Raw genomic sequence first — 19,311 nt, 5'->3', positions numbered from 1 at the left:
AGTAGGAATAATTAAAATGACTTATGTAAGATAAGTGTCATATCTCTGTCAGCAACTAAATGTTAAATGTTATTATAAACTAATTACTTCCTTGAATTGGAAAGAAAACTGTGATTTTGTGTCTTAACTGCTAAAAGACAGTGTCTGATCCTGCTCTCGCCTAAGCTCTTTACCAGTGTATTTTCAGTGTGATGAGATGCCCTCGAAGTGGGTGAGAAGCAAGCCTGTACCCCTGGGCCAGCCAAAAAACCTTTCTGTAGCAAGAAGTCAGAATCTGTTTCTGAAATTCATCAATTGCTAAATAAGTAAAAACAGAAGCAGTCGATGCTGTGGAGTTTTCCTTTGTGTTTCTGACTGCAGGCTTGCTGCTGGAGTGGGGAGGAAGGATCCTTATGCCTCAGCCCTGCTGCCCTGTTTTCTTCCCATGTCCATCTACTGCAGCTCTGCACACTTGTAGCCTACCGTGAGCCAGCTCACCTAGCTAAAGCCACAGGCATTGATCTGATGGTTTCCTGCAGACTTTTGCTATTGAGTTAATGTGTTTAATTGGTTCATAAAGTTTTCTGACACATGGCAGAGTCAAGGAATTAGATGCAGAGGAAGCGTGCAGCAGAGAGAGGTGAAGAAAAATACCCCGAAGAAAAAAAAACCCAAAGAAAAAAGCTAAAACCTAATTTGCCCTTACCACAGTGTCCTGATTTTGCTGGCCATTCCTTCTTTCATGAACATGGAGCCTGACCTGACAAACAAGGATGGTGATTTGTGTTATCTCCATTGGAGGTCCCACTGAAGTCAAGAGCTGGTCACAACCAGCCTCATATACCATGCTGTGGTAGCCACAGGTTAGAAATTTAGGACAAGCACCAATGTGGCTGTGTTGCTTTTTGGTGCACTTGCTTTCTAAGTGTCTCCTGTTTAACAGTGTAATAATAAACGTAAGCATGTTAGAGGTGATGAAAGGAGGGCTGTGGAGGGATAATGTCAAGAAAAGGAGAAGGAATCAAAAGATGAATAAAAATGGCTAAGGTAAAATGCAGGGAATGTAGGAAAGCAATTAATGGGTGAGAAAGAGGAAAGGAAGAAGAAATATTTCAAACCCCATCTTTGCTCTTAGGTTCCTCCTCCCTACAAGCTCACTTCATGCCTCAGGCCCGTGTTTTTCTTCTGCAAACACCTGAATCACCTCATCCCAATTCCAAGTCTTATGTTGAAGCAGAATTAGTTGGAAATGAGCCATCATCCTCTGTGAGTATAGCTTAACGTTGCTTGAAAAATCACTCCAGGCTTTCCGAAGTCACTTGAAATGCCATATGCTAGCCGCAGATGCAGAGTTTGGGATGTGCTCTCCTTTTGCAGTGGGTGAGACAGTTGGTACAGGGCAGGAGCAGCCCAGCATCTTTGAGCCTGAACAGTGGGCGATGTGCTCATTTTGGAAGTGGGTTAGAAAACATGCAGGTAAATCTTTGTGCAAGAAATGGTGTTTCTAGTAAAGCCAGAGAGTGACTATTTTTATTGGATCAGAACAGTGTTAGCAGGAGTCTGTGATCTCATGCAGCTTTGCTTGCTCAGGTGAAAATAACCCTTACACACTTGAAAACCATACAAGCATTCACAGTCAGCCTCCAAACAAAAGCATACAGGGTATTGAGACAGTCAGTATCTTACTGGCTGGTTTTCTGTCCCAGTAAAATTGTCCCAGGCATGAAAATCACAGCCTTATCCACAGGAACAGGCTTCAGAGCACACCATGCTGTAATTGCTGCCATTAGCTTTAGCACATTGCCTGAAACCTGCAGCTGCAGTCTTGTGCTACCAAATTAATTGATCTTCATGGAAGTCACTGCTTTAATTGGAAAGGAAGAGAATGAGAACACCCTTGCGAGCTCTTGTTTAATCTCAGTCTCCACTCCACATTTGTCCCTGGCTCCTAAAAGATTTGGAGGCGGAGCAGGAGCAGTATTTTGTGGAAATGTAGCATGCTTGTCATCACCATGAGTTACAGTATTGACCACTTGGAGACAGAATACAGGGCTAGGTGGACCTTTGGTCTCACAATCTGCAGCAAATCTTATGGCTTTTGCACCTAGTTAGTTTTAAATGAGGATGCATACCAGGTTGGTAGGCTTGATAATTAAACACAGATTTTGCACATAAATGTCCTTCCACATCTCTGCTGTCTTCATCCAGAGTTTTAAAAGGCTAGCGAGAAGGACAGAGAGACATAAGGCAAAATGAAGGCGTACCTGTAAAAGTCATCAGTGTTCTGCAAGAGAAATGTAAGTGTGGCCTGCTTATAGCAAATGTCTCCTTATTGTGGCAAGGGGGAAAGTGAGGGTTTGATAACACAAACCCACTATTTTATGTTTCAGCAAACTGGCAGAAATGGCAAGACAGCTTCATTTAAATGAAAATGCAAATGCAAACCTGCAGGCACACACTCAAAAGCAAGAATTAGATATGGAGAGGATGTGATTGTTTGTTAGAGTCTAAGAATAAGTTTAAGCTCAGTGACTTAGTTAATATAAGAACCTGGCTTTCTAAAAGCAGTGCAGATGCTTGCATATAACCCTCCGTAATCCACAGCACTATTCCCATGTTGTTAGTTGGATTTTAACAAGTGCTGATTTTTCATTGGAATTACTTACATTTCTCTGTTTATAAATTTTTCCTGTTCTGACTAGTTTCCTTGGATGTTTCCAATAGAATTCTGTGCTAGCCTGAAAACGTTCAGATGAAAGTACACTTGGAGAGTTTGCCCAATTTCATCTGTTCATGTACTTCCCTATGAATGACACATTTAATTGCATGAAGCATTTCAAATAGAATTTGACAGCTTTACAACCCAGTATCTCCTAATAAAAATATGCCATCCTAGAAGTGTTACAGGGACTATAAAGAATTTCTTTTACGAAAGGCAGTACTGTGATGTTGAAAAATAATGCATTAAAAGATTATGTCTGTCACTTATGGTATATGTACTTCTTAGCTTCTGAAACATCTCAATGTTTTCTAGTGAATCTTTTGAGCCATGATTTTACAGTACTGTGTTGCCTGCACCTGTAACTCTTCATCAGGAACTGTAGTGATAGGACGAGGGGTAATGGGTTAAAACTTAAACAGGGGAAGTTTAGATTGGATCTAAGGAGGAAATTCTTTCCTGTAAGGGTGGTGAGGCACTGGAATGGGTTGCCCAGAGAGGTTGTGAATGCTCCATCCCTGGCAGTGTTCAAGGCCAGGTTGGATGAAGCCTTGTGTGGGATGGTTTAGTGTGAGGTGTCCCTGCCCATGGCAGGGGGGTTGGAACTGGATGATCTTGAGGTCCTTTCCAACCCTAACTATTCTGTGATTCTGTTCTATGATTCTATGATTCTAATGCTGTATTCTTCATGCAAGTTCAAAATGTTTAAGAAAACCTCTAGATTATCTTGAACAAGTTTTAGTGGAAGCATAATAATAGGAAGTGTGTATTTCCTGTGAAACCACAGTATTGTCATCTGAGGACCAGATCCATGGAAGGGAAGCCAAGTTGTTTCAGAGCTGTGTTAGTTTTCAGTCTAGCCAAAGCCAATTCAGAACGCTGGGTTGTGTAAATTTGTCTGGGTTTAGCCTGCAGCATAGCAGTGCACATTGCTTTTGATCTTTGCCATACATACTTCAGAGGTGTAGTAGCAGTTCAGTAGTTACTCCCAACATAATGCTCTAACTTTTGGCATGTTGCTTCAGGGTTTCACAGCCACCTCCATTATTCTAAGTTAAAACTACTTGATGTAGCTCATGCAGTAAAGTATCTCTGAAGTGGTCTGTCTGCATAGTTTGCTTAAATGTATGGAATCATATTTTTTCCATCAAAAGTCAGTTAGCCAACAAGCACTACCATCTCTCTGTAGCTGACAGTGATTTGTGGCTGGTGTTATTCTGGAGCCTGTACTAAAGGTGTTTGTTTTTCATGACATACTGCCCAGCTGAACCGATAACATGATTTCTATTATTCCCCTACACAGCGAACCTCGAGGAGGTAATATAAAATATTCCTCACAAGCAGCTCTTCTAGGACAGTTCTGTGAAAGAGATGGTGAAAACTGTCAAATGCTGCTCTGCTATATTGGAGTTGGCGGGTGGAAAAAAAGGCAGAACTTCTTTGAGGTTAAGATGGGTAGGTTGCAGTTCACAGAATGATAGAATCCCAGACTGGTTTGGGATGGAAGGGACCTTAAAACTCATCCAGCTCCAACCCCTGCCACGGGCAGGGACCCCTTCCACTGGAGCAGCTTGCTTCAAGCCCCTGTGTCCAACCTGGCCTTGAGCACTGCCAGGGATGGGGCAGCCACAGCTTCTCTGGGCACCCTGTGCCAGCGCCTCAGCACCCTCACAGGGAAGAGCTTCTGCCTAAGAGCTCAGCTCAGTCTCCCCTCGGGCAGGTTCAAGCCATTCCCCTTGGCCTGTCCTTATGCGCCATTGTCAGAAGTTCTGACTTAGGTTTTCAGTGTGTGCAAGATGAGCAGTTTTAGTCAAAGCTCACAGAAGTGGTGCCATTCCCTTTTCTGCTGGAGAAGTTCTATGTTTCCAAGCTGTCTTGTGAAGACAGAGCAAACCTTGCTAGTGTTCCTTTCATTCCCACCACACATCCCATGTGGGTCGCTTCTTCCTTTAATGACCATCTGAGGTGCAGGGTACCTAATGCTATCCCATTATCAGTGACTACCCTGAGGGGTTTGGCCAAGCTTAAGCCATTTTAGAGAGAGAATTTGGTTTTACCCATGTGCTTTGTTGGATGGGTTGTTTATCATTGTCCAAGGGAGAACATACCGTTACTGCAACACTGGTTAGCACTCGCCTCTTCATTAATGTTTTGGAATTAGAATGATAGAATAAATGCTACAGCTTTGGCAAATAAATGTTTGTGATAAGCATTACAATAAGTGATGGAAGCAGGTTGTGCGCTGAGAGCCTGGAACAGCATGGGAGGCCACTGACAGGCCTAATTTCATTTCAATCCTTTTCTATTGAAGTTCGGAGAGGTGAGGTTTATGGTTTGTTTTCCAAGCAGCCAGGAAACAAGAAAGCTCTCAATCACTCAGTGACTGCCAGTCAGGGAGGTTTTTTTCTCCCTTAGTTCAGATTTGTTTGCTTAAGCTGTTTCTTTAGTTTTCGATATGCTGCAACCAGATGTACTGACTAGTTCTGAAGGCAGAATGCTTGTAGGCTTCAAAAGCTGTGCTTGCCCCTCTTGTCTTCCTACTCCCAGACACCAGAGAGGAGCTATTGATAGCGAACGTATGTTGCAACTCACTGTCCAGCGGTAGCTCGAAGCATTGCTTTAGCTTTGACACTGTAGCGTGTGTTCACGAAAGGTTACTGTCTTTGTGACAGATATTGTTCCACTCATGCTAGGGGATAGGAGTAGGATTTCAGTATGGACTTCAGTAGACACAGGATTATATAAATTCCAGCAACAAACAGACTGGGTAGAAGTACAGAGACACCTATTTCAGATGTACTCTATGATCTACTCAAATTGTCTATCGACAGACAATCTGAAACAGGCCAAAGGCTACTACCACAAAGTCAATATTGAAACTTTGGATGCTTGGTTGATTTCCTCGCTATTATAGTTTTATTTTGCTCCCCTCTTTTGCTCAGAATCGTTGTGCTAATTAAGCTCTGTGAGTTTCCATCTCTCAGGTTCTTTAATTATGACATTTCAGTCCCTCTATGGCAGCACACTGGAGTGTGGCAGATAGGATATTATGAAGTGGAGACATTCAATGGGAAAATGTCCAAAAGCATTTCACATCACTTAAGATAATTAAACAAGGGGAAAGAATGGGGCCTGGGTATAAAAAATATGTGGTGGTTTTCTGAGCAGGATGATGTTAGGTGCCTGTGCATGGGAAACTCATTACCCATGTTTCTCTCATTCCTTATACTGTAATGAGAAAGAAGAATTGAAAAACACCTCAGTGAATATCAGCTTTGTGGGTATCAGGAGATACTTGCACTGAGATCACCACTGCAGAGTAGCAGGCTTAACAGGCTTGTTTATTCCTTTGGATATACCTGTGGAGAAATACAGCAATTGAAGAAATAGCAACTAGTTCCAGTGTAAAGGTCAGAATGACCTGACTTGGGATGCTTAAGAATTAATGGAGTATGATGGTGTGAGGAGGCAGAGGTTTAGATGACACTTTTTATCTCTGCTTATATGCCATCCTGTTTCACTCTCTTCACCTCCCTCATTTGTAGGTAAGGTTTGAAATTCATAGCCAGAGGGGTTTTAATAAGAATTTGTATAATAGAGTGAGGCAGTACTTGGATGGGGGAGAAAATGGGCACTTTATAATGTGGAAGGACAAGAAAGGGTAGCAAGCATCAGTAAAGGTCAGATATCTGTCTGAGCTGCTGCGAAAGAGAAGCACCAAGGTCAGATTTCAGTTAGCTTTGCACTACCGGTGGCTTATTATGACTAATGCTCCCACTGAGTAGGTACAACAGCTGACTGTCATCATTTAAGAAGCCATAGGAATGCTTAATGTTCTTCCTGAAAACACCAGTTCTTAAGGGAGTGTATCTGGACTGAGATGTTAATCAACAGCAAAGGTAAGCAGAAAAATAAACTTAAGAGCATGAAAAGTTTATGTTCCTCTCAAAAGCTCAACAGGTTCCCAACACCTTCTGTCTGCCATAAAAAGCATCCCTGTGAAACCTCCTAATCAAAGAGTGCACTGCTGGGATGCTTTACTCCAGAAAAGAGGTGTCCATGTGTGACATGTGTGTCCTGAATCACAGAATCACAGAATCCCAAGGGTTGGAAGGGACCTCAAAAGATCATCTAGTCCAACCCCCCTGCAAGAGCAGGGTAACCTACAGTACATCACACAGGAACTTGTCCAGGAGGCCTTGAATATCTCCAGTGTAGGAGACTCCACAACCCCCCTGGGCAACCTGTTCCAGTGCTCTGTCACTCTTACAGTAAAGAAGTTCTTCCTGATGTTAACGTGGAACTTCCTATGCTCCAGTTTACACCCATTGCCCCTTGTCCTAAACCCAGGACGGTGACCATATTTGAAACAAGATTCAAGATGAAGGTTAGGGGCTGCATTTCCAAACCATTCCACGGGATAAAACCAGAAACAAAGATCAGATCATACATCTCAGTGCTGTGAGTCTTGCAGTGTACGTGGAGGGTACCCACGATTCATTCCTCAGCAAGTTAGACCTCAGAATCAAATAGCTGACAAAGCCCATGCTCAGATTTGAGGCTGCTTTACACACCTCCAGGAGATTCAAAAGAAGACACAGTGCTGCTTTTAGAAAATTGATGGTGTTTCTATTTCAAGCATGGGATTTTAGATTAGTGTCCATTACTGACTTCATTTTACCCCGTCTCAAAGTCCTAGTTAATGCTTGGTGGCAGTAGGCAGATCACACCACATCCCTGGTATTGGTGACTGGGTTTGGGTGTTTGCTCAAGAAAAGAGGCCCAGGTCCATGCTTGCTCACTCATAACACTAACAATCAGACAGTGCTAGTGGAAGCAGAGATTTATTATTGTAAAATCTTGGGTCTATTTTGCTGGCCCTGCTTCCCGCTGAAGCAAAGGTCAAGTTTTATGCTCCACGTCATGCCAGAGCAAGGCATAGTCCTTCTGAGATGGGTAACAGTGAGTCACACACCACCCAGGATGCTGAAGAAACATGTACCAGATCATCCAGACATCATATTGTTTGGTTTTAAAGCAGTGCTGTTGAGTCTCAGTTGCCGGGTGTCACTTCAGATTCGCAGAGCAGCTTAGAGAAACTTGTAGATTCATTTTGATAAATAACAATGTTGGTGTCTTCACCCTTGTATATGTGTTGCAGCAGGTTATGACCTGGAACAGGAAGGTAAGCAAAGGAGTTTCATACTGAAAGAGAGACAGAAAAACAAGCCTGTGTGCTGTTAGATGTTTGCTCCTTAGCCTTTGTCTACTGGTTTCTCCTGCGTCATCAAGGAAACCCCTGGTGTCTGCTCCTGCTGTGGTGATGCTTAGATTATTCCTGAGCAGCACTAACATGAAAAGTACACAGTTCTTGTTGGGTTTTTTATAGCCTGATATTCTATACATGGCACATTAAAGCAGAATTTGATAGTAAAATGCACGTAGCTGAGTGATAGATGTACCAAGAAAGAAAAGCATTCTATTCCAGCTAGGACAAACTAGAAAAGTCTGGGTATCAGGAAATGCATCATGACAGTAACATCTGCCGGATGCAAACTAATCTCCCTCTGAGAGCTGTGGGATCAGCATTGCTTCTGACGTTTGAAGCTCGATAAGACAGACCTAATTTGATCTATAGCATAGTTGGCTTCTAGGGAGGTCATCTGTATGATCCACTAGATCGTTTTCCATTGCTAACTCTGTCTTCCTGACTCCCCCCAGGTGATGAAATATCATTATAACCTTTTGAAATAATATAGTGCTGCCTGGAGAGCAGGGACTGATTTTCTCATTTGCAAGTGAGAGGCAGTGTGTGAAATTGCCGTTCCTGTCACTGTATGGATTGAGTAAAGAGTTTGACGTGTTCAGAACAGGACATTTTCCCCCTCCCCAAACAAACTGCCTGAGACACGTTGCAGGGGGCTAGGAAGGTGAGGATTACAGGTTTAAATAACGTTCACCGTACTCCCTGAGGCTTAGGTTAGTGGAAGCTGTTTGACACCTGAAAATGGCTCAACAAATCTGACAGATAAGCTTCCTACTGATTCATAGAGGACAAGGAAGTCTATGCTGTCTGCCACAGATCAGGGGGGATAAAGCTTGTCCTTCTGAGCCATCAAAGCTTCTACTTGTTAATTTGACTCTAAGAAGTGTAAAAGAATCCTCAGTGCTGACACACAGCGACTACGTACATAAGTAATTTAACTCCAGAACTGCATCTTTGTGGAATAAATGAGAAAGTTGTGGTGTTGCCTCAGCTGATTTTCTTTTAACCATAACCAGCAGTTGATACAGTTCTCGATAACGTCGGGTTCCGTCTGTTCATGGAGTGCAAAAACCTGATAATCATCTGGTACTGCTGAGCACTGTAGCTGACAACATCTGAAACTGCAGACATGGTGATGAATTGCACTATGATATATTAAGGTTATTTTGATCCCTGCTCTTCCAGAATTACATTGATCCAATTAGGTTAAGTAGCTTGCCATCTAAATTAATTTACTTTCCTCTATTTAATCTTTTTTACTGTGGGTCAAAACCACAAATGTAAATCAATCTATTACATCGCATATCTTTGTGGGGTGGGGAGGGCTGTTATTAAATTACCTAATAGGTACATATGTTGAATTCCTTGTTTGGTATGTTAAACATTGCCATAATTGGAAAGTGGAGTGGAATCTGGGTGCTTGTTACACTTAGCTTTCATAACCTTTCAAGTAATGCCTTTACATGACTTGCTGTCCCTGGACACTAATGCTGTGTGCTTGTATGGCTGTCCAGCTTTTAAGATACTAGACATGCTGAAAGTGGGGCTAACGGCTTCTTTCTCTGCCAGAAATTGTTGGGCGGCCTGGCAACACATCTTGTAGAGGTCCCCAGCCTTTATAGTGTGGAGAAAACCTTTCCTCTGGCTTGCTCCCAAACTAGCCCTAGCATCGTACGTGGCAGGAAAACAGATGTCTCGGTTACTAAACTGAAGGAGCGTTAATGCAGACTCCTGAAAAGCTTTTTTCTTACAAAGGTGGTACCTGAAATTTCCATGATTTGAAATCCTACCCTAGCTTCTACATTGGGGCATACTTTTTCTTTTATTAGGTGTGGGACTTCATCACATTGGTTCTCTTACCAATCTTTTGCTACTCATCCTGAGAATTCTTACGTTCAGCTGGAATTTTCATCAGGGTAGATAGCAAAATTCATCCTGATAGGGACACTGATGACAGCTACACCAGGAATATATTTACCTGCAATTTGTTTACCTGTCCTTGAGGATTAATTCAAGTCAAACCACCTAGGTAATGTGGCAGGTCAGGTTGCTGATCACAGCGCTCTCTCCTGGTATCAAAATCCATGAATCTAGGAAATGTTTTCTGAGTCTGTGCCTGAGGGTAGAATGAACAGAAGCAGAAAGGTCACCTTTATCATCACTGCTGTCAAACCCTTTGGAAATAGCAGAGCACAAGGTAAGTATATGGCTTAATCACTTTGACCTTATGCTACATCTGTTCCCCTATCCTTTGCCTGTATTTTGTCCCATCACATAAAAAATCACTCCTATGTGAAATCCCCTTTCCAAAAAGTGCAGAGCAGAACTCTGTTGGCTTTGAAAACGGTGGGATCTTGCCTTTTACAAAGGCAATTAGTGCCTGCTAAGCACAGAACTTAGCAGTGTTGCTATATAAATAATAATGATAACGAAAAAAGCCGCTGGTCTTTGTGATAATGAGGCTGTAGAAAACATGGATACAGCACGCATTGTTTCAAGCAGGCCTTTGTAGAGGTTGTAGGCACAAGAGGTGAGACAAGTGTTGGTGTCAAGTGTGTCTCATGTCACCACGGTGTGGTTTAAGGTGTCCCTGTGGAGCTGGTTGGTGAAATATATGGAGTATCTAAATCAACACTAGGTGCTCGTTTGGCAACCACATCTCACTCTAGGTGTGGTGGTTGAGATCCAGAGCAGTTCCTGTACAAGTCACCAAACACTGCAGTGTTTGAACATTCAGTATCTATTAATATGCTTTTATTTCCCACAAGCTGAAAAATGTAAAGTGAGAATATTCTTTATGTTGGGGCTTTGCTATCTCCTCACTCTTTTGATGTTGCAGTTTCCTTCTTGATGTGGTCTTGTTTCATTTGTTATTTTTTTTAATTCCCTCTTAAGATAGAGGCTTTTAAAGATGGGTTTTCTCTCTAATAACTCTTTGTTCAGTTCCTAGCACAACCAGATCCTGGTTGTGACTGAGCCATTGGATATTAATGCGGTGGAAATAAATTGGTTATGAAAATTAAATGTTTGTTCAGGTTCCAGTTTTAATGTTTATATAAATTGCAAGAAATGTACAAAAACTCTGTACTACTTCCCACTAGTATATACGCAAGAGTGCAGCATTAAGCAGCTTTAAATAAAGAGCCTGATTTGTTCAAATGAACGTCCCAAGGGAGAAACACCTCTTTGAAGTGGAACAGAAAGAACATGGTGAAATGCTGTGCCAAAGATTTTCAATAGTCCAAACTCGCCAGTTTTCTGAATATGGTGGTGGCATTTATCTATGGTTTCCTCTGTATTGTGCTTCTGCATTTCACTAGAGTGTTTGTCAAAACTCAGGCACGTTTGTGTCGAGTGTGGCTTAAGACCTATGTTAGGAGTAAATGTGAATATGTATTCTTCCTTCTGGCCTTGTTAATATATATATATATATAATATAATATATATATATATATATATATATATATATATATATATATATATAAAGCAGATGATGCTTTCCCTATCCCATGGTTTTTCTACAGGAATGATTTTTTCATAGTTGTCAACACACATGCCCCTCTCTGGAGAGTTCTAGGCAATTGCATTGTATCATTGCCAAAAGCAGGAGGGGAAGAACTAAGAGCATGAGAACAGAGTGTCTCATCACAGACATGGCCTTTTACTGTCTCCTGATGCATTATTTCCAGTTGTTAGATTTCCATTCATGAGCATCCTTTTCAGATGATCAGAATAAATCCAGTTCTCTAACCTCTCTATGCTCTTGTAGTGTTTTAGCTTGAGTTTGTTCCCTTTACCAAAAGCTAAACTAGCCTTTGGGGGGGTCACATGCTGATGAATACAACAAATTATATAGTAAACTAGGTAACACAGGGAGGATATTTTACTTTTCCACAAGCCATCATTATTTAACAATGCTCCAAATGTCAGATTTAATGTAAAATATATTGAAAATGATGTGGAAGATTCAATACTGAAATATGCAGTCCTCATACCGGAGAGAAAGCAGTCTGGAAAGTTGTTGTCACAGCTAATGAAGGAAGTGTTCATGTACTGCAACATCAGTATTTGGAGTTATATCTTTCCCTATTTCGCTCACAGCCCTGGTAAGTCAATGTATCTTTAATGCTTGGCTTTGATCGCTATCTTAAACGGAACCATCTAAACGGAACTATCTTAAACTAAAGGACAAAGTCAAGGTGATGTGGCCTTAATTATTACATGTGCTCTATTTTTTTCCAGTGGCCTGCTAGCCAGCAGCTTCACAGAAACCCATTATTTGAAAGACGGCACTGACGTGGTCCTCGTACGCAATTACACGGTAAGGTTGGTGTTTCACAGGTAGATGATGCTTCATCGTTAAACCCCAAGGTTCTCTCTGACAGGATCTGAGCTGTGGGATGAAACAGCTCTGTGTGTGATCTTTTCTTATTGTTGCCTTCAGTGATCCTGCTGTGATCCTACACATGAATTTCTAGAGGAAGACTTTAAAGGCAAGCTGTGGGGTTTTAACCAGGTGACTTTTAAAAGCCATAAGATTTATTCAGCTGCTTGGAAATATACCCATTAAAACTTTAGAATAAATGCAGCCATTGTGGACCAGTTATGGAAGAAAGTTGTGGTTCAGTCAGGAAGAAAGCCCTAAATATCTCATTTCCATAGTGCACAAGCTCAGATCAGAGGTTTTGAAGGCTTGGGTATCTTTCTGCATTCGGGAGTTTGGGAGAGGGGGCTGGTTGGTTGGGTATACTTTTTAAACTAGACCATGAAACTGTTATGGGTATACATGATACTTAAATGTTTATGCGTATACGTAAGTAGTTAGGTAGGTATGTGTATATTTATGAGTATGCATATATATATAAATATGGGTAACATGATCCTGGTTAAAATCAGTAGTTAAAAACTGCTTTTTATAAATAGAAACAGTTTAAAGCAGTAATGTTTTTTCCTCTGACAGTACAAACGCCTTAATTAGAAACAATGCAGCAAGTGATTTTAATTACAAAGTTTATCTTTTCTCTGCCTAAGTCCTATAAAGTATTGGTTACGTTACGTTATTTATTTACTGACACTGTCAGAAGAGACATCATGCTTTGTGTTCCCATCCATAACAGGCTTTGCTGGTGTCAGTGAAAAGCATTATTTCTATGCATAACATCTTACTTCTGAAAAAGCATCTTCATTATAGCTCCAAGTAAAGCAATCATTTTGAAAGCTTTCAGTATTTTCTTTCTCGCTGGATGCTCATATCTTCTTCCAAATCGGTTTAGTAGTAAATAGTCATTTATTTTAGAAACTGGAAGGCTGTATAGACTCCTAAAGGAAATAAATGGAAGAAATGAAGCACGCAAGTCTTTGACAGATTAACCTACATTAATATGAATATGTGTACAGCTAATGGTAGCTAGGCTTTCCCTTACTAAAAAATATCTGTTTTCATAATGGCAGTAAGTCATGATTAATACTGACAGTGCATTTTGCTGCCTAAAAGATAATTTTTTTTTGAGAGAGATCACTGAATTCATTTTTCATTAAATGCTGCAATATGGTTTGAAAAAGATAAGTCCCTGTGATTTTATTTTTATATCTCTTCTTCACTGAGGACATCAATATAGTCTGTAATTGTAACCAAATCCAATTTCCTATTGAAAAGTTGCTAGTCAAATTCTGCTTGGAGGTCGAACCAAATCAGGTTTGTGGAGCTGTCATTTAGGGGAGTTTCTAGCACATGAATCAGTGTCTACATTCTTTTTCTGGTTTATAGCTCTTGAAAAATCTGCAGTTGTCAAAAGCTGGTGTTTATTAAATGATCTCAAGTAAGGGTAGAGTTCTCCTTTAAGTCTGACAAATCAGCCGTGGTAATTAATTGTTTTTAGGGGGTCATCCATTTTATTACTGCTTTACAGGAATAAAAGAGCTTTGATAGTGGAGGGAGGGGGGAAGAAACCCTGCAGTTCAGTGGAGTTACTGAGCTAGAAATCAATTTTCTACTAGTCCAATTGCAGGCCATGGTCTGATAAGTTTACATTTTCGGTATTGAACTTCGGCATCATATAGCAGGTGGGTCTGAGAGAAACTGTGAAATGGGCCACAACAGGGAGCTCAAAGTTAATAAAATAACAAGTTGTATGTGGAGAGGGAAAGAAATCAGGCCCTTTGCCATAATTCACTTTGATAAAGACAGCTAGACTGCAGCAGCAGGCTGCGTGGGGCGAGATGTCAGCTTGCCCTCCCCGTTCCACTCACTACTGTGCTCAACAGTGGTGATGCTAAACCCCAAAGACTGCCTTCTTAACAGCTCTGCCTTGTACTTAACTTGAAGTAACGAGAATAAACCTGCTTTATATTTGGTTTTAGCCTGTTTCACAATCACTATATAAGGGTCAGTGCTGAGGTGGGGGGCATTGTTTTTTCTCCTATCAACTGGATGCATGTAACTGATAACATTAAATTAAAGAGAAATAGTATTCATTGTAATATACATTGAAAACTTTCACGACCCTGGCAATTGTGACTGAAGCAATCTTCCCCCAAAATTCAGTGTATGACTTCCACCCTTCTATTGTCACTTTATCCTTTCTAATGAATTACTCAGTCTTTATGAGTCCTGATGATAAAAATACCTAAGACTAAAACCCTATGACCCTGTTTCCATTGTTTCTTTCACTGAGAAAAGCTATTGAGGTTTAGAAAGTCTGACATTACTGTTCCATGTTCAGTTGCTCGTGTTGGAAATACAAATGCTCTAAGCCTAAGCAATTATTTTTCATGGTTATAACCTTATTTGCAGAAAATTCATATCTGAGTTATTGCATCTTGCCCAGCATTGCCATGGCTATTGCTTTCTTTAACAATATCAAGGTGGTCTTTAGAAGTCTGCTGTGTGTGAGGCTTTTGTAAGTGAAAGCCATGCCCCAAAACTGAAAAGGTTAATTAATGCAGCTGGATGGATGTGAACGAACCCAGTAATAAAAAGGCACGGTGAGATGACTGTCAGGTTGAAGCATGAGTGATAACTTTCCTTCGCGCTAATAAGATAGGAACCTTTTACGACAGTGTTTTCAGTTTCCAGGTGGCATTCAAAGGAGTCATGAGAAAAGAAATGCTGGACGTTGACAGTCATAGCTTTCCAACCAGCCACGTAATTGGGAACGTAATATCACCTTTAGTCAACAATAAAATTAACCTTGATTCCAGACAGATATGTGTGTGTGCTGAGAAAGTATCTCTGTTGTGGGTGCCTTTTGCAAGCAGTGGATTATTAAGGAAATACAATAACCTAGCCACAAAATGAAATTGGATTGTTGCCTCTCAAAATAGAAGATCCTCTTATACTTGGTTGTCCTTAATAACATGCGGCCACTCGGTTAGGTAATTCAATAAAAGGTTTCTTTTCCAACTTGTTTCTGTCCCCCTTCATTTGCTCTGTGATTTTTTTCAACCTATAGGGTTGGGATTGGCCTTTTTGTGTTTGTCTTTATGCATAGCTGCCTCCTATAGGCATACATAGATGCAAATGCCCTTAAATAAAAATATGTGTCTCTATAAAAAATAGTAATATGTCAGCCAATTTGTTAATTTGATTAATTTCATAAAATATTCCATATTATAGCTTTAAACAAAATAACACAGAAAACGGTGGTCAGATGGGCAATTTAAACGCTATCGACCCTCTTAAAAACATAACCCAAGAACAAACATTACAAAACAAAAAACTCCCCTGACGTTTTGGGGTTTAAAAACCACCTAAGGTTTCCATTTAGGAAGAGTCTGGAATCTTTAGCAGAGTAACTTATTCGTGAATGTGATGATGTAGTGGGACAGCTGGAACAAGTCCAGAGGAGGACACGAGGATGATCAGGGGCTGGAGCACCTCCCGTATGAAGACAGGCTGAGGAAGTTGGGGCTGTTCAGCCTGGAGAAGAGAAGGCTGCGTGGAGACCTCAGAGCATCCTTCCAGTACCTGAAGGGGGCCTATAGGGATGCTGGGGAGGGACTCTTCATCAGGGACTGTAGTGACAGGACAAGGGGTAACGGGTTCAAACTGAAACAGGGGAAGTTTAGATTGGATCTAAGGAGGAAATTCTTTCCTGTTAGGGTGGTGAGGCACTGGAATGGGTTGCCCAGGGAGGTTGTGAGTGCTCCATCCCTGGCAGTGCTCAAGGCCAGGTTGGATGAAGCCTTGTGTGGGATGGTTTAGTGTGAGGTGTCCCTGCCCATGGCAGGGGGGTTGGAACTGGATGATCTTGAGGTCCTTTCCAACCCTAACTATTCTATGATTCTATGATTCTATGAGAGGAAAGATGCTGTGAGTGTTTCAGAATGCTGTAGCCTGAAAATGATGCTCCCTTTCAAGTAAGGGGGATAAAACCGGTATGGAAACTAGAGAGCAAAGGCTGTTCCTGACTACTGAAATGCTTTCTCTTTTTCACAATCAGGGTCACTGCTACTACCACGGCCATGTACGAGGGTACCCCGACTCCTCAGTCAGTCTCAGCACCTGCTCTGGACTCAGGTAAGCCAATGCTTCGCTAATACTTGAGCTCCTTAAGACATCATCCTTGTACCAGTTGAGGTTTTGGTTTGCCTTCTAACGAATATATCAATACCCACTTTCCAAATGCCCATTTTTCAAACATCAGTTTTTTAAATGATGGTGCAATCTCTGTGAAAACATTTTCCCTCTAGTTGCTCTGATACTGGATAGCAGTTAGGGTGTTTTCCATGATGTCCCTTCTCTCTTGCTGCCCATCCTTCTCTATACCCCTTTATAGCAGTGTGATGCTTGGCACATTTTGGAGCTGGCAGTGTCCAGTACCCCTCCAGTCCCCCTTGTCCTCAAAGCTGTGTCACCAGTGATGGCAGGACTCCTTTGCAGCTGTGAACTCATGCATGGTCCAGCAGCCTCAGCAATAGGAGAGATTGCTTTAAAAATACGGCTGTGGAGCTCCGTAAATTGCATTCATGGCAGATATGATGCTCAGCATTAGGGTTTTAGCTACTTGTTAACACAAGAGTAACAGATTCATATTGCTGAAACCCAAACCTCTTCTGAGCTTGAGAAAGGAGCAGGCTGACAACAGTTTAAATGCACAATGGACACAGTTCAGGAAACAATTATCTTCCTTACTTGGACAATCAGAGACTGGTATTTACTCACAGAGCTGTTCCAAATCACAGTAATTAACTGTAAATTGGCTCTAGTGCTCTCCCTGGAAAACCCAGTTTTCCTGTCAGATTTCCAGCTGTCTCAACCTTTTCTGGGTTTAATTTATCTACAAGCAGCATGAGTAGCTGGAATCTTTTTCCCTTGATTTTGCATTTTGTGCAATAGTGGTATTATGAAGGCTTTAATAACAGAACTGTGGGATTGACAGCAGCAGAGAGAGCAAAGAGTTTGTTACCAAGACCCTTATCCCTGTTCAAGGGACCCATTTGCTATAGCACATGGATTCCTGGGGCTCATTCCTACTTGAAGAAGGGCTTTATGGCATCTTCCACAGGTTTACTCTAATTAACCCCCCCTTGCACAGACCACGGCAGCCTGCGTTCACTAGTCATGCTTTCAGGCTGTAAAAACATAATATGGTGCTCCCAGTATTTTAATTACAGGTATCGCATTGCTGCAAGCTCCATAGGGAATATTTGCGCCATGTAGGACAGGGTCTGCGCTGATGTCTTGTTCCAGAGCTACCTAAGAAATTACAAACTCTCAAGAGAAATCACTCTTCTCCGCATTAAAAGCATTTTCTTCCTTCTCTAATGTGCTGTTATTGCCATTGTTGAGCTCACGGAGTTGTTTCCCAATTTCAGATAGTCAGGTATGGCAAGGCAACATATGCTGGCAGTGACATTTTTGTCTCATCTGGCACCATTGCAGATAAATCCCCAAAGTGCAAGCTGAGAGTGTTAAGCTCCTTCCCCACAGGAAAAGTGTGGCAGCATCTTTTTCAGAACAAAGTTTCGTAAGTTTCCCTGCCAATGCATGTTTTGCTTGAGCAGGAGAGCGACTGAGGACATATCTCAGTATCTGTGCCCTTAGCTGCTGCATTCTCTGCTGAGGTGTGTGAAGAGAGTGTTCATGAGTGAGAACAGTTAATGATAAGGGTGCCTGTTGAGTTACTCCACAAAACTCACTTCGCAGCCTGATGACCAATAGTAATAACTTCCAGTCACTGCCTGTGTTTGGCCCAAGCCAGTGAAGTCTATTTGAAAGCCATCATAATGCACTGTCAGCAGCTTGAACCATCCAATCTTTCTCATTAAAACTGGTTAGGAATCAAAGGTCAGGTGGTGTGAAATCCCAAGGAGCTGCTCTGAAGTTCTGAGAGCACTAAGCACCTCCCAGAATCAGGCCCACAGGTCACTGTATACCTCTGCCACCAAAACATTATTGTGGCAATGCATCCCTTCAGAATTTGGGTGGAAAGATCTAGTTGATCTTGATCAGTGTTGCAGGAAGTTGATCAATGATCTGGAAGATGTCCCTGCTCTTTGCAGGAGGATTGGAATAGATGGCCTTTAAAGGTCCCTTCCAAACCAAGCCATTCTATGATTCTCTGATTTACTAGATGTGACCCAGTCTGAAATAATATGAGGAGAAATAGGACAGTTCAAAACTACTTCATGGCTTACTTTTCTGGCAACTTCGCCAGTATTACAGCTTGAAAGAACAGTTGGATAGGATGGATAGGATAGGATAGGATAGGATAGGATAGGATAGGATAGGATAGGATAGGATAGGATAGGATAGATGTACTTGCCCACCAACTTGTTGGAGTGGAGACTCTTGTTTTCCCACAGCATGATAAAGACTGTCGGGACATAGAGACATAAGCCATCGTGTGGTCATGGAGCCACATGGTGCAATCCCTGGAGCAGTCATTTCACTTGCAGCCGCCGGTGGAAGGAAAGACTGGTCTCATTCTCAGGGTCTGTTCCTGGCTTTGTGACAGTTTCTGAGTGAATTGGACAAATCTCTCTGTCTCAGTTTCTCCATCTGTGAAATTCATTTAATGATCCTTACCTACCTCACACAGCTGTTGCATGGAGCTGAAGTTTAAGTGCCTGAAAAACATCTAAGGAAAGGAAGTGCAAGCTGTTAGCTCACTGAAATCTCAGAGCACTAATATCCTCCCACTCCTACAGACAAGCACCTCGGGCATTGTTCCAGGTGTGGATAGGTAGGGACTGTGTCTTTTTCCCCAGATTAGGAGAGTTCATTAAAAGACATGAACCTAGTCATAAAGAATAGGTTCCACCTTTGGTAAGCTCTGAAGCCTGAGTGCTCGGCAGTAGTCAAAGAAGCAAAAAGGATCATAGGAATTACTGAGACAGAAATAGA

At 41.7% G+C, this 19,311-nt stretch overlaps 1 protein-coding gene and 1 long non-coding RNA gene across 5 annotated transcripts in view; one reads left to right on the top strand and one right to left on the bottom strand.

Annotated features, from left to right (window-relative positions):
- Positions 1-19,311, top strand: part of ADAM12 (ADAM metallopeptidase domain 12) — a 196,764-nt gene that overhangs the window by 99,294 nt on the left and 78,159 nt on the right. For 2 of the 3 annotated variants that reach the window (XM_065672471.1, XM_065672470.1), the window contains exons 4-5: positions 12,207-12,285; positions 16,406-16,482. In XM_065672471.1, the coding sequence (XP_065528543.1) occupies positions 12,207-12,285; positions 16,406-16,482 (156 nt within the window). Of the gene's footprint in view, positions 1-1,178; positions 1,246-12,206; positions 12,286-16,405; positions 16,483-19,311 lie in introns of those variants that run through there. The other variant, XM_065672472.1, reaches the window with a different exon arrangement.
- Positions 7,564-18,781, bottom strand: LOC136010778 (uncharacterized). 2 transcript variants are annotated; one of them, XR_010610999.1, is made up of 4 exons: positions 18,735-18,781; positions 13,131-13,283; positions 9,943-10,080; positions 7,564-7,870 (listed from the first exon to the last, which is right to left on the bottom strand). It is a non-coding gene; the product is annotated as an uncharacterized LOC136010778 (long non-coding RNA). The 2 variants fall into 2 exon arrangements; XR_010610998.1 differs by having other exon boundaries at positions 9,958-10,080.

This window comes from Lathamus discolor, chromosome 3 (genome assembly GCF_037157495.1).
Source record: "Lathamus discolor isolate bLatDis1 chromosome 3, bLatDis1.hap1, whole genome shotgun sequence".
Classification (NCBI taxonomy): Eukaryota; Metazoa; Chordata; class Aves; order Psittaciformes; family Psittacidae; genus Lathamus; species Lathamus discolor.
Note: the sequence above shows the minus strand (reverse complement) of the source record. Positions and strands in the feature narration are given on the sequence as shown.